Source organism: Eleutherodactylus coqui, chromosome 8 (genome assembly GCF_035609145.1).
Source record: "Eleutherodactylus coqui strain aEleCoq1 chromosome 8, aEleCoq1.hap1, whole genome shotgun sequence".
In the NCBI taxonomy this organism is placed as follows: Eukaryota; Metazoa; Chordata; class Amphibia; order Anura; family Eleutherodactylidae; genus Eleutherodactylus; species Eleutherodactylus coqui.
The window spans coordinates 102,920,928-102,937,794 of NC_089844.1; the positions used below are offsets into that span (position 1 = coordinate 102,920,928).

Genomic DNA, 16,867 nt, shown 5'->3' on the forward strand with positions numbered 1-16,867 from the left:
ACAGTTGAATGCTCCAGCACAGCGTTATTTGTGTAGCTCTTATTATAGTGAATGGGAGCTATGTGGATGCAGAATAGCATGCTGGGCTGAAACGCTCGACTGTATTCTTAGTTACCGGACATATTGCTGTGTTAATGATCATCTTGATTAGTATTGGATAACCATATTGGGGAGCATCCATATAAATGGTGAACCTTGTCCACGTTGCTCTAGCCCTCTAAAAGAAATGGATATTTCATCCTTTTTGAATAGACTCAACAATTATATAATGATACAAAGGAATAGAGGTTACTTTAAAACATTATGGAGTACAGGAATTAAAACAGCTATAGAGATACACTAGCCCACTATTGGGTTAATATGATTCATGACCTGTGATTGGCATGTTTTCCCGGTTGGGCTGTGCTGTGGGCGACAATACATGCATGTGCGACTGTGTGGACGTCAGTGTCAGCCGTGTGTGCTGTGGTGCTGGCTATGATGCGTGTGCTGGATGGTAGACCATTCCGACGGCTTATTCAGAAATGGGTGAAGGCAGGAATGGGCAAGCATTTGGCCTTAGATACTCGACGTCCATGCTGATACCATGCTATTATCAACATAATACCCAGCCTACCATCAAGGCTGGGCATCCTTTATTATTTTATATTTATCTCTATATCTAGTAATGGTGTGACTATTGATCTAGTATCATGCCCCTGATAAGGCAGGTTAGGTTATATGGATGAAACACGTGATAGTTTGGTTACTAGTTATCAGATTAGTCTTATCTACACCAACTTATTAAGTATTAATATATGCAAGTTTATTATTGGAAATTGACTGTTTAGGGTCTTACTGATGGAAGATATAGGGATGAGATAGCCTTTAGGAAGGAATAAACTAGTCAGGGAGTATCTGACTGATTGACTGACTGAGTGATATTATAAGTACAAATGGATATCCCTTCTTCTAGTTTTGATCTTTCCATGTGAGACAAGGGATTGAACCAGCTAGTTGCATGCTTGATGTATTACAGTATCTTTGGATTCATTATCAGCTCCATGTGTTTTTAATATGTATGAAATAAAAGTTATGCTTTATATTTTGTAACTCTCCTGCAGTGAATAGAGAACTGAAAATCAAAATGATGTAATATAATATAATGTAGTAAGGAGATAAAGAGGTGAACTTTTTAATTGTTATTTGGAATTGCACTTCTAGTTTCTTTTGCACAGAAACAGTCAAATATTAAACATTAGCGGAGCTCACGCTCATTGAAATACAAGCCTATTGTCTTTGAAATATTTATACCATCATTTAAATGTCATGCTTCAGGTTATTCACTCACAGACAAAACAACTTGTTTACCAAAGAAATAATCTATGAGTTTCAAACATAATTTTCTACTGCAGTCATAAAGGCCACATGCTATTGTGGTAATAAAGACTATGATGTACTGACGTGACTTTAGGGCTGCCACCTGGCACATGAACAGCCTACGATGTTCCTTTACTAAGGCCTTGAGGTATAATTAGGGAAATTCCGCTTGAAGTGAGATTACTCAGACACCTGTTTAAAGGGAAACCAAACATTTTTTCCTTAAGTATAATAAAGTTTTCCTTATAAATTTTGCTCCATGAATATCCTCTATTTTCCCACTGTGAAATACATCTCAGTACGTAATATCTCTCTTCTTAAGTTTAGTAGTTATATCAATATTCACTATGTTGTAATGGGGTGTAAAGGTACCTTCTAGAGATGAGCGAGCGTACTCTGATAAGCACTACTCGCTCGAGTAATTGGCTTTATCCGAGTATCGCTGTGCTCGTCCCTGAAGATTCGGGTGTCGGCACGGAGCGGGGAGCTGCAGGGGAGAGCGGGGAGGAACGGAGGTAAGATCTTTCTCTCCTTCTCTCCCGCCCGCTCTCCCCTGCTCCCCGCTGCGACTCACCTGTCAGCCGCAGCGGCACCCGAATCTTTAGCCCCGAGCACAGCGATACTCGGATAGAGCCAATTACTCGAGAGAGTAGTGCTTATCCGAGTACGCTCGCTCATCTCTAGTACCTTCCCATTCAGTATATCTGCTGTGGGAATTTTGCAACAAGAAACCTGCAGCGATTAGTGCGTAAGCGCATATACTGTCCCATATATGCGCTATGCAGGTTGTGTGGCCGACTGCTATCGCGCCTGCATCAGTGCTTTTTATTGTACTTTTTTGTATTGCCGGGACCGCTCATATCGGCACTGTCCCAGCAGTACCATATTTTAGTTGGCCGACTAGGTAGGTGGACCAGCCTGCTTAGTCCCAGGTGTTTTCAGTTTTCACCATAAAAACGCGCATCTCAGTGCACAGTTTTGTGCAGACCAAAATAGAGCATGGCACCTTTTTTTTCCATGCGCTCAGAACGCGTGCAGAAAAAAACACCAAGTAAAGGAATCCATTTCAATCAATGGATTCTATTCGCTGCGTATTTCGCATGAAGATTTCGTAGGTGCAAATACGCACACAAATGCGCCCATGTGCGGGAGCCCTTACAATGGAAAATCATACTGGGCAGATACGCACTTAAATGGTGCATATTTGACTGTTGATTTTTGTAGCTGATCTGTTAGGTGATTTAGGCCTCTCTGACACATATTTATGCGGCGTTTTGAATATCGCGTTAATCTCAGTATAACACTCCCTTTGAAATCAATGGGGCCTCACAGACATGCGCTCCATTGCGGCGCTAGATGTCGCTTTCCAGCACCACAATTTTCGAGTCTGCTCTATCTTTGTCTGTTTAGCGCACCTCATCACCCATCACAATGATGGGGTGTACTAAAACACGCTTTCGGAGGCAGGGAGCTGGAGTCGAAAGCGAAGCTAAAATCACGGCAAAGCGCCGCAGCATTTCCCCCATGTGTCAAGATGCCCTAACATGAGCAAATCCTCTTCCTACACAACAAAGTTGTGAAAGGGAACTTGTCACCGGCTATGAGCATCATAATCTTAGTTATAGTACTCATAGAACAGGTTCGCAGGAGCCACGGGGAGTATTTTTTATTCTGTCTCCCAGTGCCCGCCAAAAGCTGGTGCATGGCCCGTGCATTCAGATAGTGCACCGTGTCATCAGACGTATAACTGTCTGAGTAATACTTACAGATTCTACGGGGTAACTGATTACAATGATGATTTCTGTCAATATCTGTCAGTAAAAATCCAATATTGAATGTCTGAATTTCTTTTTTTTAGGGTAATCAGGAAGCTACAGCACCTCCCGATACAATGGCTCAACCTTATGCTTCTGCTCAGTTTGCTCCACCCCAAAATGGTATTCCGGCAGAATACACAACTCCACATCCTCACCCCGCTCCAGACTACACAGGCCAGTCCACAGTTCCAGAGCACACGTTAAGTATTTACACCCCGGCGCAGACACACTCTGAACAGAGTGCTACAGATTCAAATGCACAAACTGTCTCTGGCACAGCAACAGTAAGTCAACACAAAATTATAGTATTCTTTGCTAATGTATTACGTTTTACGCACTTTTTCTTAGTCTACTGTATTTGTCATTTTCGGGTGCTCCTTTGTTTGATGAGATAAGTACTGATTGATATAGAGCTACTGTTTGGCCGATCTTTGAATATGCTGAGTGAAGTTCTAGTGTACTGTAAAGAGAAACAGAATGCTCCAGAAAGTGCAGAATGCAAAACAGCAAAAAAGCTAATAAAGAGACAAATAAGACAAACACTCAGCTGGTTGTGTTGCGGCAAAACAGTCACAAAACTACTATTAATGGTTAGTGAACAGTTAGAAAAGCTGCTGCTATGGGCTTAATTTGAGGATTCAGCTTTTAGGAATTTTGACAGACTATGGTACAATCTGCCTGGGAACGTGATGATGGCAAAATCGATAGAGGAGTCTAAGAGGGGACTAGATGTCTTTCTAGAGCGCTACGGTATTACAGAATATAGACATTAAAAAGCCACAAGGGTTACTGATCCGGGGATCTTCCGACTGCCGTACTTGGAGTCAGGAGGCAAGCTTCTCTGAAGAGTGTTGATCCAGGGATTATTCTGACTATCATTATGGAGTCAGGAAGGATTATTGTCCCCACGGTGGGATAAATTGGCTTCTGCCTCATTGGGGTTTTTTTTGCCTTCCTCTGGGTCAACATGGGAGGGCAGAAACAGGCTGAACTAGATGAACAATTGTCTTTATTCAGCCTAGCATACTATGGTATTATCTTGGGTTCCATGGATTGAAGGTGATTGAGTTGATAAAGCTACACGCAGTCTTCACATAAAGGAGTGAAGGAAACTAGTTTATTTATCAAACGTTTAGGTCTTCTTAAGAAAAGAACAAGTCTGTGCAGCGATCCTAGAAAGGGCGAAGTTTTAATTGAAACTTCATTTGATAACGACATTTAAAAATATCCATGGTCACCATAAAGGGGTAGTATGATTAAAACATATATTTTTTTAAGGCTGGGCAGGTGATAAAATAAGAAGAAACTGCATACTCACCTGTCTTTGGCCCGCTGTTACCCAACTGAGTGCCCCCCGATGTCTTGTCCCTGGTGCGGACAGATTCCAGAATTCAGGTGACTTCTGTGGCCAATCAGAGGCTGCAGCGTCACTGTACCAAACTCCTGACATCATGGTGTCCAGCATGTGAGAACTGATGCCAAGAGTTTGAAGGTCACCTGCCTTCCAACAGCCATTGACGTTGGGTGATGGAAATGTGACAGTGGGATGCACTCAGCTATGACCCAGGGGGCTGAATGAAGGTGAGTATATGTTTTGTTTTGTTTTTTTCACCTGCCAGTTGTTATAAAATTGCATAGCCCCTTTAACGGTTCGTAGACACATAACAGATTTTAGTGTGGATTGGCATCAAAGTCTGTAATAGGTTTTGCGCTGTGCATTTTAAGGCCTCATTCACATGAGTTTGTGTTTTGCGCATGCATAATGCACACTTCTAAAAGAACCAATGGGTTCCTATAGAAGCGTTCATATGTGCGGAATTTGAAGCACAAAACAGCGCGCACTTACAAAATATAGGACATGCACTATCTTTGGTGCGAGTTTTGCAGGAATTTCCTTTGACTCCTATGGAAGCAGGAGTAAATGGAAACTACTGCGCATAGAACTGATTCCCCGCTGCTTACAGCAGGACATTTAAAAGGTGCTTCTGGCCAGAAGCACCTTTTAAATGTCACGCTTTTAACTCCTTCGTCCCCGTGTTCAGTGATGAGGGGACTGCAACGGGGATGAAGGAATCCCCTGCCACAGTTGTGACTGAAATAAATGGGAGCGGATCGCTATCCCCTGCTGTGGCTGTGACAGCTGCAGCAGGGGATTCCCTGCATGTGATACCTCTGGATGCTCTCACATCTAGGGGCTTCACCTTGTTGTCAATGGGGCCGGCAGCAGCGCCGGCCCCATTGAAAACATAGGGAGAAAATGCGCTCCTCTGTCACAACTATGGCAGCTATGAAGGAATCCCCTGTCATAGCTGTGGCAGAGGAGCGCAATGCCCTCCCATTGCTTTTAATGGGGCCGTCGCTGGCACCATTGAAAGCAATAGGATGAAGGCAATCCCTGCAGCAATGATTTTCGGGGAAGGGCTTGAAATGTGGCAGGGGATGCAGTCCCCTCATCCCTGAACACCGTGACAATGCTGTCACAGCGATCAGTGATAAGGGGACCTTCGAGAAGCAGCTGCTACAGTGAACGGGCAAAATTTCATGCACAAACTTTACCCGCTCACGCGTTTTCTGCTTACGCAAGCAGCGGGTCTTTTTCATGCACATAGGCGCACAAAAAAACACATTTGTGTTAATAAGGCCTAATGCAGATCTGCACCATGTGATGTAGATTTTGATATGGACTGTAGTGCAGATCTGCCCAAGATTTTACTCTTTCAGGGCTCAGTCAGACAAGCGTTTTTTTTTTGTGCACCTACGTGCACAAAAAATCTGCACTCCACGCATGTTCAAAATGCGCGTGACCATAGCTCCATTCCCATTGCTTTCAATGGGGCCAGTTCTACTGCTGCCGGCCGCATTGAAAGCAATAAGATGCAGGCAACCCCCACAGTGATTTCCGGGGAAGGGCTTGAAATATAAGCCCTTCTCTGAAAATGATCCCTATGCTGTAAAGAATATAAAAAAAATACATCACCTCTCTGCCGCTGTCGGGGCTCCAACGCTTCTTCTCTCTGGCATCCCGGCACTGATCTAAAGCATTTTCTCCTCTTGAAAGTGCTGCCTCTGATTGGCTGAGCACCATTGAAATCAGAGGCAGCGCTTTCTGGAAGCGGGAAATTTTCAATCCCTGGCCACTAGAAGACAGATGAAGACTGCTGGGGAGCCATAGAGAAGAAGTGCAGGAGCCCCCTCAGCGCTGCTAGGTGAGTTAATGTTTTTTTTTTCTACAGCTAGGGATGATTTTCAGGGAAGGGCTTACATTTAAAGCCCTTCCCCGAAAATCACTGTGGGAATTGCCTGCATCCCATTGCTTTCACTGGGGCCAGTGGAAGCAGTGATGGCCCCATTAAAAGCAATAGGAGAACATTGTGTTCCTTTGCCACAGCTGTCACATAGCTTCCACAGCTTCCCTGCAGAAAGTCCCATCATCACTGAACACTGTGACAGTGCTGTCACAGTGTTCAATGATGAGGGGACTCCCTGTGGGGAATCTTTACGCGCAGTACGGACCTCCTCAGCGCACGAATGTCCTATCTTTTGCAGGTGCGAGTATTTTGCGCCTGTAGAAGATGGACATGTGAACACATCATAGTGAACCGATGGTTCTATCAGACGCGTTTTTTTGCGCACATAGTCGTGCACATAAAAACGCTCATCTGACTTCGCCCTCAATTAAAGGGGTGAAGTTTGTTGCAGATCCATGTCAAAACCTACATTAAAATCCGCACCAATGGTGCCGATTTTGTTGCGGATTGTTCATTGCACAAAATGCACACCAATTCCACTGTGTGTGAATGTTCCCAAAGACTGCCGATACCCAGATCCTCTGTAGTCCTACTGAAACTTATCTAGATCACGATATCGTAATCCTACTGTAATGTAAGCTAGATTCAGTACAACTGTAAAAGATCTGATAATGGGGGTTCAAACATTTGCAGCATGCCCTCAAATCTGTACTGATTTTGTCTGTTGCATATAAATAGGGTTTTATAAAACCCCATTGACTAAGGGCTTCTTCAGACGAGCACATGCGCATATACGCTCACATGAACCAGTCAGAAGTCTCATTAAAAAATCAAAAAGATAGAATCGGACCTATCTTTTCTCGCATGTATAAATATTTGCTTGGTCACATTTTTCGGTGTGATTTTCACTCCCGCAAAACGATTTGAAAACACGCTTGTCTGTTTAAGCCCTGAGGCCTTAGTCAGACGGGCGTTTTTTCGCGCGATTTGCGGATCGCATGACGGATGCGCATCCGCAAATCGCGTGACTGGTGCCCGAAAATCGCCCGAAAATCTGCTCCTAGCCGCATTTCATTAGAAACGGGCCGGAGCTGTCCAGCGCATTGCATTCAATGGAGACGGCACTAGAGTCGGCTCCATTTAAAGCAATGCGCTGCGGGCGATCCCGGGATGAATTGTCGGGAAGGGCTTAAATATATAAGCCCTTCCCTGCAATTCATCCTAAAATGTGTAAAAATAAAAAATATATATATACTCACCTTCTCCCGGCAGCCGGAGCTCCACGCAGCCGTCCTGCAGTGGGTGTGAAGGGGGTGTGAGTCAGACCTGCCCCCTGATTGGCTCAGCGCTGAGCCAATCAGAGGCATGTCTCACTCACACCCATTCATGAATTCATGAATGGATGTGAGTCAGACCTGCCCCTGATTGGCTCAGCGCTGAGAGGCAGCAGTCACTCACCCATTCATGAATTCATGAATGGGTGTGTGAGTGAAACCTGCCTCTGATTGGTCAGGGCTGTGACCAATCAGAGGCAGATCATTCAGCAGGCGGGGATTTTAAAGCCCCGCCGGCTGAATAGTGCCGTGAAGCAGTTCAGGAGAACTGACAGCGGCCGCGGCTGGACTCCGGCTGCAGCGGAAAGGTGAGTATCCAATTTTTTTTTATTTTAACACATTTTAGGATGAATTGCAGGGAAGGGCTTATATATTTAAGCCCTTCCCGACAATTCACCCCACGCACGCCGGCAGCCCATTGCTTTCAATGGAGCGGCTGTATTGCCGGCTCCATTGAATTCAATGGGCAAACATCGTTCTTCTCTGTCACAGCTGTTACTGCTGTGGCAGAGAAGAATGATTTGTCTTCTATATGTTCTCAATGGGGTCGGCGCTGCTGCCGCCGGCCCCATTGAGCGCATATAGAGAAGAGAACAGGAATCGCAGATCGCAGATAGGTGCGATCTGCGATTTCTGTTCTATAATTTATCGGACGAGCGCATAAAAAGCGCTCATGTGTCCGATACCATTGCAAAGCAATGGTTTTATAAAATCGCCGGACGCATGCGCATGTGCAAATCGCGGCTAAAAACGCCCGTCTGACTAAGGCCTTATACTGTATATTAAAGCTTACTCAGATGACCGTATGTGCAAAGATGTTCGCCGTAATGCAATGTATTTGCGCACAAATGAGGAAAGCTGAGGTACATTTGTGCATGTATCTGCGCATATTACAGTACTTTTTGCTTACGCAGGTCTAGTTCACAAGCATGCGCGACACACCTTTTCCATAGCTTTAGGCCTCATGTCCACGGGATAAAATCTGCAGCGTTTTTCCGGCACGCAGATCCGCGCCCCATAGGGATGCATTAGACACCCGCAGGTAGTTAAATACCTGCGGATGTCATTTTTCCCTTCAGGCGCGGATCCACGTGCGGGAAAAAAAATGCAACATGCTCCATTTTCGTGCGGGTCTCCCGCGGGGACGGCTCCCTGGCTTTTATTGAAGCCTACGGAAGCCGTCCGGATCCGCGGAACACCCGTACCAGAATTAAAACTTACCTGTCAGGACGCTGCGGAACTTCCCTCCGTCGCAGACGGATCTTCTTTCTTCGGCCCAGCGGATGTGCCCGGCACATGCGCTCGGCCCGCTGCCGGCGTGCCGAGCACATGCGCCGGGCCGAAGAAAGAAGATCCGGCTGCGACGGAGGGAAGATCTGCAGCGTCCAGACAGGTGAGTTTATTCTTATTTTCAGCCTCATGTCCCTGGGAAAGGAGGGACCCGCTGCGGGATTCTGCATGGAGAATCCGCGGCGGGCCTGAATTTCCCCGTGGACATGAGGCCTAAAAGGCTAATGAGGTCCAGATGTATTCTTTTCCCTGCATTTTGTGCAGTGTTTCAGGCTTCCCCTTGCGTATTTGTATATTTTCCATAGACATCTATAGGGCCCTTACTGCGCAAAACGCAAGAAAATAGAATTGGTCCTACTTTTTTTCCGCAAGTGTGAAATGCAGGTTAAAAAAATGCTCATGGGAACAAACCCATTGATTTCAATGGGTTCTATTCTCCGTACTTAGTGTGTGCTGATTTTGCGTGCTCAAATACTGGCGCAAACACGGTCGTGTGAAGAAGCCCTTATTCTGTTTAGGATTTTTGGCCCAGAATATGCACCTAAAATCCCCAATAAGTACTAGACATGTGAACGAGGCCAAAGGGAAATCATGACTTATACTAGGATGTTTTATGTGCAAAGCCATCACTGCTCTTATCCACTACTCATGTGTCCTACTTCCTTATAAGAAGAGAAAAGTCTTCCAAGGGTTCATTTTCCTTCACACAACCGTCATTCCTCTCCTTCACATCATCTGTTTGATATGTTAAATATCTTTTCCTTATCCAATAATTTATTTTACTGATAACGACAGGTTCCTAATTCCCTGTGCTTTGGTGGCTGCAGGATTCAAATGTCTTTCTTAAGCAGTCGGTATTAAGACAGCAGGGGGTATCGCAGCATAAAAGAAGTCACCTTAAATCACAGCCAAGTGTTTTTTCTTGTCATTGCCTTTGGTATTTACTTTCTATGCAATTTACCTTTGTAAATTGTAGCATTTCATATTTTGACTCAGCAGATGCATTTTTACGGAGCTCATGCAGGCGACTTATCTCCCCTTATTATTTCCTAATCTGTTGTGAATGGAGTCGATAGGTGTTGAAAGAAAAAATATTGTCTTCAAGAAGTCACAGGAAAAAAGCTTTCTAATGCATTCCTTGTAAAATGTCCAACTAACCCAAGCAGTCAGAAAACACATGGAGAATACATTCTCTGATTGTCTGCATCAATACTTTCTCAGAGCTATGGGGAAGAAAATATCCCATTCTGTAAAAGCAACTCTACCTGGAATTGCTCTGCAGTGGTGTGGTGCAGAATATAATTGAAGATCCTGCAGCATTTGGGCTGTTCATACAGGGCAGTGTTAATGCTGGCTTTAATTTCACTTCTTTTATTTGAAACCAGAAGTGAATCCTATAGGAAGGAGAATCACTAGGGAAAGCTACATAAATCTAGACTCTCAAACTGCCTGTAACTGACTTATGCTACATTTCTTTACTGTACTTCAGCTATAGAGCCAGGAGTAGAAATCAGAGTCTTTAAAAAAAACTCCCCATTAAAGTGGCAATTAGGCCGGCTTCACACGGGCGATAAAATCGCACAAGATTTATGCGTTGCAAGACGCATAAATCTCGCATCAAATATGAACCCCATTCTTTTGAATGGGGTCATATACATGAGCGATGCATGGCACCGCGATGTGGGAAACAAATCGCGGCATGTTCTATCTTGTGTGTGCACTTGCGTTGCACCGTCCATTGTTTTCAATGAGGTTGATGGCAGCATTGCACCATGTACAAAGTGCACGGGATGCGAGGTCTCCCATTGAAAACTATGGGAGAAACTCCACGAACCTCAACGCGGCTGATATGAAAACACCTCGCATTGTCGGGGATTTCATATGGATGGCGAACGCGATATGGGGGCGGGATTAACGGCCCCATGTTGCGCTCGGCCGTGTAAAGTTGACCTCAGAGTTATTTCTTCATCTCCACCAGTTGTCCTTGCCCTCCTAGAATTCATCTACTAGGCACTTTCTGACAGCATTGGGCTCCTGTATATGTGCACAAGTTATCAATAATTTGTTACAAAGTTAAATTCTTTAATTTTTAGTTTTATATCAGTGAGGCCTTAGTCAGACGGCCGTTTTTAACCGCGATTTGCGCATGCGCATGCGTCCGGCGATTTTTTAAAACCATTGCTTTGCAATGGTATCGGACACATGAGCGCTTTTTATGCGCTCGTCCGATAAATTATAGAACAAAAAATCGCAGATCGCACCTATCTGCGATCTGCGATTCCTGTTCTCTTCTGTATATGCGCTCAATGGGGCCGTCGGCAGCAGCGCCGACCCCATTGAGAACATATAGAAGACAAATCATTCTTCTCTGCCACAGCTGTAACAGCTGTGACAGAGAAGAACGATGTTTGCCCATTGAATTCAATGGAGCCAGCAATACAACCGTCTCCATTGAAAGCAATGGGCTGCCGGCGTGCGCGGGGTGAATTGTCGGGAAGGGGTTAAATATATAAACCCTTCCCTGCAATTCATCCTAAAATGTGTTAAAATAAAAAAAAAATGTATACTCACCTTTCCGCTGCAGCCGGAGTCCAGCCGCGGCCGCTGTCAGTTCTCCTGAACTGCTTCTTGGCACTATTCAGCCGGCGGGGCTTTAAAATCCCCGCCTGCTGAATGATCTGCCTCTGATTGGTCACAGCCCTGACCAATCAGAGGCTGAAAACACTCACACACCCATTCATGAATTCATGAATGGGTGAGTGACTGCTGCCTCTCAGCGCTGAGCCAATCAGGGGCAGGTCTGACTCACATCCATTCATGAATTCATGAATGGGTGTGAGTGAGGCATGCCTCTGATTGGCTCAGCGCTGAGCCAATCAGGGGGCAGGTCTGACTCACACCCCCTTCACACCCACTGCAGGACGGCCGCACGGAGCTCCGGCTGCAGGCAGAAGGTGAGTATACAATTTTTTTTTATTTTAACACATTTTAGGATGGCTTGCAGGGAAGGGCTTATATACTTAAGCCCTTCCCGACAATTCATCCCGGGCTCGCCCGCAGCGCATTGCTTTCAATGGAGACGACTGTATTGCCGTCTCCATTGAATGCAATGCGCTGGACAGCTCCGGCCCGTTTCTAATGAAACGCGGCTAGGAGCAGATTTTTGGGCGATTTGCGGGCGACTTGCGCGCACCGGTCACGTGATTTGTGGATGCGCATCCGTCATGCGATCCGCAAATCGCGCGAAAAATCGCCCGTCTGACTAAGGCCTTAACCAGATTGTGTGAATTATCAACCAGTCATAATGTAAAAGCATTGTAGAAGTGATATCTTTATTAGCTAACCAGAAAAAGTATAAATGCAAGATATAGCCTTTGGCAGCCAGGAGCTGGGAGATTTTTAAATTTACCGGGCAATCCTTGACTTTTGCGCATGTGCCTGCCAATATGTTGACCTGCGCATGTGCCGAAGCCTGGATAAGATCCGTGGATAGAGATCCCATCGGGGGACAAATCCAGGGACCTTAGTTATGTAATTGTGGCTCCCCTTATGGATACAATCTGTAAGGGGAGATGAAACTTTAACGTTTTAAACTTTTTTTTTTTTTTTACACTTTTTATCTTTCTATGATCACTGTTATCCAGTGGATAACAGTGATCATGTGACCAGGGACTGCATACAGTGGTCCTTGCGACATCTCCCTGCACTCAACTATCTTTGACAGCTGGGTGCAGGGAAATTTTAAATTTGCCGGACTCTCCGGCCTTCTGCACATGCGCGCCCCATCGACGCAAGCCCTTGGCAGTTCCTGATCTCCGTGGGACATCACGGAGGACCGGGGTGAGTATTTTCACCTCCCCTCATGGATCCAATCCATGAGGGGAAATGAAACTTTAACTTTTATTAACCTTTTTTTCACTTTTCCGTGATCACCATTATCCATTGGATAATGGCGATCACAGGCTCGGGGACTGCCCATCGTGGTTTCCAGTGACATCTCCTGCCTCCTGGCTACCTTCAGGAGCCAGGAGCCTGGAGATTTCAAATTTGCCGGGGTTCCTGGCCTCCTGCGCATGTGGCTGACATAATGAGGCCTGGCGCGCATGCGCAGAAGTCCATCGTCAGGTCCTGGAGGACCAGTTCACCACAGAACAGCATAGAGGACCGGGGTGAGTAATCTTAGCTGCCCCCATGGATTTAATCCATGAGGGCAGCTGAATCTATGACTTTTTAAAAACTTTTTTGCACTTTATTGCGATCAGCGCTATCCACTGGTCACTAAGGGGTTAAAGGCAGAAAGTCTAAAATATTCTTTCCAAAAATAGAAATGAATACACCTTACAGAAACAGTATAGCACAGCAAGGGTAGTTACGCATAGTAGCACGGTAGTAACGCAAATAGCATAACATTCTGGGCTATGCTGTTTCTGTAACTCCTATTCATTTTAGTGGGGGTTACGAAAAGGGTGTAAGAATGCCATACTCGGCTGTTTCTGAGATTGGACAACCCCTTTAACAAAAAATTTCCTACCTTCTTTTAATTTTTAAGCAGAGTAATTTCCTGTTTTGTTTCAACCTTTTTAGCATTTCGTCTTGTAAAATTTCATAATATATTGTAATTCTCACCATGTTTGATAAAACAAGAGTCCTATGTAAATAGACAGACAGAGAGACAGTCTGATGATAGATAGATAGATAGATAGATAGATAGATAGATAGATAGATAGATAGATAGATAGATAATGATAGATAGATAGATAGATAGATAGATAGATAGATAGACTGTATGCAATAACCCAGATAGATAGATAGATATGAGATAGATAGATAGATAATGATAGATAGATAGATAGATAGATAGATAGATAGATAGATAGATAATGATAGATAGATAGATAGATAGATAGATAGACAGATAAATAGATATGAGATAGATATATATAAGATAGATAAATAGGAGAGAGATAGTTAGATAGATATATAGATATGAGATAGATAGATGTATAGATATGAGATAGATAGATGTATAGATGTGAGATAGATAGATAGATAGATATGAGATAGATAGATAGATAGATAGATATGAGATAGATAGATAGATATGAGATAGATAGATAGATAGATAGATAGATAGATAATGATAGATAGATAGATAGATAATGATAGATAGATAGATAGATAGATAGATAGATAGATAGATAGATAGATAGATAGATAATGATAGATAGATAGATAGATAGATAGATAGATAGATAGATAGATAGATAGATAGATAGATAGATAATGATAGATAGATAGACAGATAAATAGATATGAGATAGATATATATATATATAAGATAGATAAATAGGAGAGAGATAGTTAGATAGATATATAGATATGAGATAGATAGATGTATAGATATGAGATAGATAGATGTATAGATATGAGATAGATAGATAGATATGAGATAGATAGATAGATATGAGATAGATAGATAGATAGATATGAGATAGATAGATATAAGATAGATATAAGATAGATGTGAGATAGATAGATAGATAGATAGATAGATTTGTGATAGATAGATAGATAGATATAAGATAGATGTGAGATAGATAGATAGATAGAATAAATTTGATCCTTTAAAACGATCCGTGTCATGTAATCCTCTACTATTTATTATCCACATTTTACAGATGTTCTGTCAATTGAACACATATTCCCTAGATTAACAAAAGCAAGCTTATGTTGTAAGCCTGACAAATAATTCTAAATATCAGTGTGTGACCCTTGTCTTGCAATGTGTTCTCACGTATGGTGCTGATTTAAGAATTAAATATTCATGAAGCATTCATGAATAGATTTTAAAAATTGCTTACTTACTGTACTTCATCCTATAACAGTCCATGACCATAACTGACTTTACATTGGCACAATATCTTTTTCTCTCCCTCCATGTAAGCACACATCAGACATCAGCTTCAGCTGTGTTATTAAGCACATTTTAAAAATATGGAAGCATTTACGACTTGGATAAGAATTGCAGTAGGTTTTATATTCAGAATGTGAGCGATGGTCTCCATGATATAGAGCAAGAAATAACAGTGAATTTATAGAATTAAATAAATATGGCTGCTCACATAGATTTGGGGTTTAACATATCCAATACACAAAACACTCAGCCTATTTCAATTTATCAAATGCATCTCTATGCGATATAAACTGAGGCTAAAATGTTACAGTCCTTATTTTTTCAGTGCTAATTTTTTTTTCCATGCGTTCTTTTTGTATTATTAAGCCTCATTCACACGATTGTGTGTTTTGCCCACGCATAATGCACGCTTTTAAAAGAGCCAATGGGATCCTATAGAAGCATTCATATGCGCAGAATTAGAAGCGCAAATCAGCACGCACCTAAAATAGATAGGACATCGGCTATCTTTGGTGCGCGTTTTGCCAGAGTTACCATTGAGTCAATTGAATTTAATAAATGGCTGAGCACTGGCTCTGATTGGCTGAGCGCAGGGACCAATCACAGCCATTCAATGATTGACAAACAATTAGAGGCAGCGCTTCCAGGAGGTGGGGATTTTTAAATCCCCGGCCAGAAGAACATGATGCAGAACAGTGCTGTGGAGCCAAGGAGAAGACGTGCCAGAGCCCCGACAGCGCTGCCAGGTGAGTTAAGATTTTTTTCATTTTCAGCATCTGGGGGTTATTTTCAGGGAAGGGCTTATATTTTAACTCTTTTTACCCTGAAAATCCCTGCGGGGTTGCCTTCAACTCATTGTTCTCAATGGGGCAGCAGCAGCACCTTCCCCATTGGAAGCAATGGAATAGCATCGGGGTCCTCTGCCACAACTGTGACATCAGTGGCAGGGGATTCTTTCATCCTCGCAGGGAGTCCCATTATCACTGAACGTTGTGACAGTGCTGTCACAGTGTTCAGTGATGAGGGGACCTTCATGGAGCAGCTGCTTCAGTGAACGGCAAAGTTTTATGAGCGACTTTGCCCGTTCACGTGTTTCCCACGTAGCGATGAGCGCATTTTTTTCACGCATATAGGCGTGCAAAAAAGCACGCTCGTCTGAATGAGGCCTTAAAGTAAGAGCTAGACTGCAAACATACTGCAAAAAACAAAAGTGTGAAAATATGCTAAAAACTATTTATGCATGCTAGAACGGCTCAAGGAGTTTATTGTATAATTTGATGTGATTTCATACAAGCGTGTTTTAAATCCATATTTGATCTTTGATCTGTGCTTTGTGGAACATAATACAGAGCTAATAAAAATCTATAGGGCTCTTCACAGTGCTTTTTTTTCACAGGCGTGTTCAAAATATGCGGCACGTGCTACTTTTGTCAGCGTTTGATGAAAAATATGCCCATTATAGTCTATGGAAAGGGATTAAAATACGGATGCATCTGTACCGCATCCATGTTTTGTCGGTATTTCATCTGTATAGTATTTGCCTTCATATCTACATTTGCTTCCATAATTCATCTGTATTTGCCTATTATTTTCCAATGGGCAAAAAAAGAATCTGTTTTTTTTAGCCAGTAAACCAATAAAAGCAAATATTGATGAAATGCTGATAAAATACAAATGTAGCATGTATGAAATGTCATAATACATCTGTATTACAGGCATATACAAATCCACTTATGTGAAACTAGCCATATAGACATTTTAGGTGGTGTTGCTGTGGATTAGTTACAGATTTGAAGTTGTGGAATTTGCATGAAAATTTTCAATTTAAATACAATAAAATGCAAGTTGTTGGGGTTGAATAAAATAATATACACATGCAGCTAAAAAATATGCATGGATTTAATA

At 43.1% G+C, this 16,867-nt stretch overlaps 1 protein-coding gene across 3 annotated transcripts in view; it reads left to right on the top strand.

Annotated features, from left to right (window-relative positions):
- The window catches only part of RBFOX1 (RNA binding fox-1 homolog 1), a 744,520-nt gene that overhangs the window by 438,240 nt on the left and 289,413 nt on the right, over nucleotides 1–16,867 (top strand). For all 3 annotated transcript variants that reach the window (XM_066576151.1, XM_066576152.1, XM_066576153.1), the window contains exon 2: nucleotides 3,218–3,460. In XM_066576151.1, coding sequence (XP_066432248.1) covers nucleotides 3,218–3,460 — 243 coding nt within the window. The remainder of the gene's footprint in view (nucleotides 1–3,217; nucleotides 3,461–16,867) is intronic.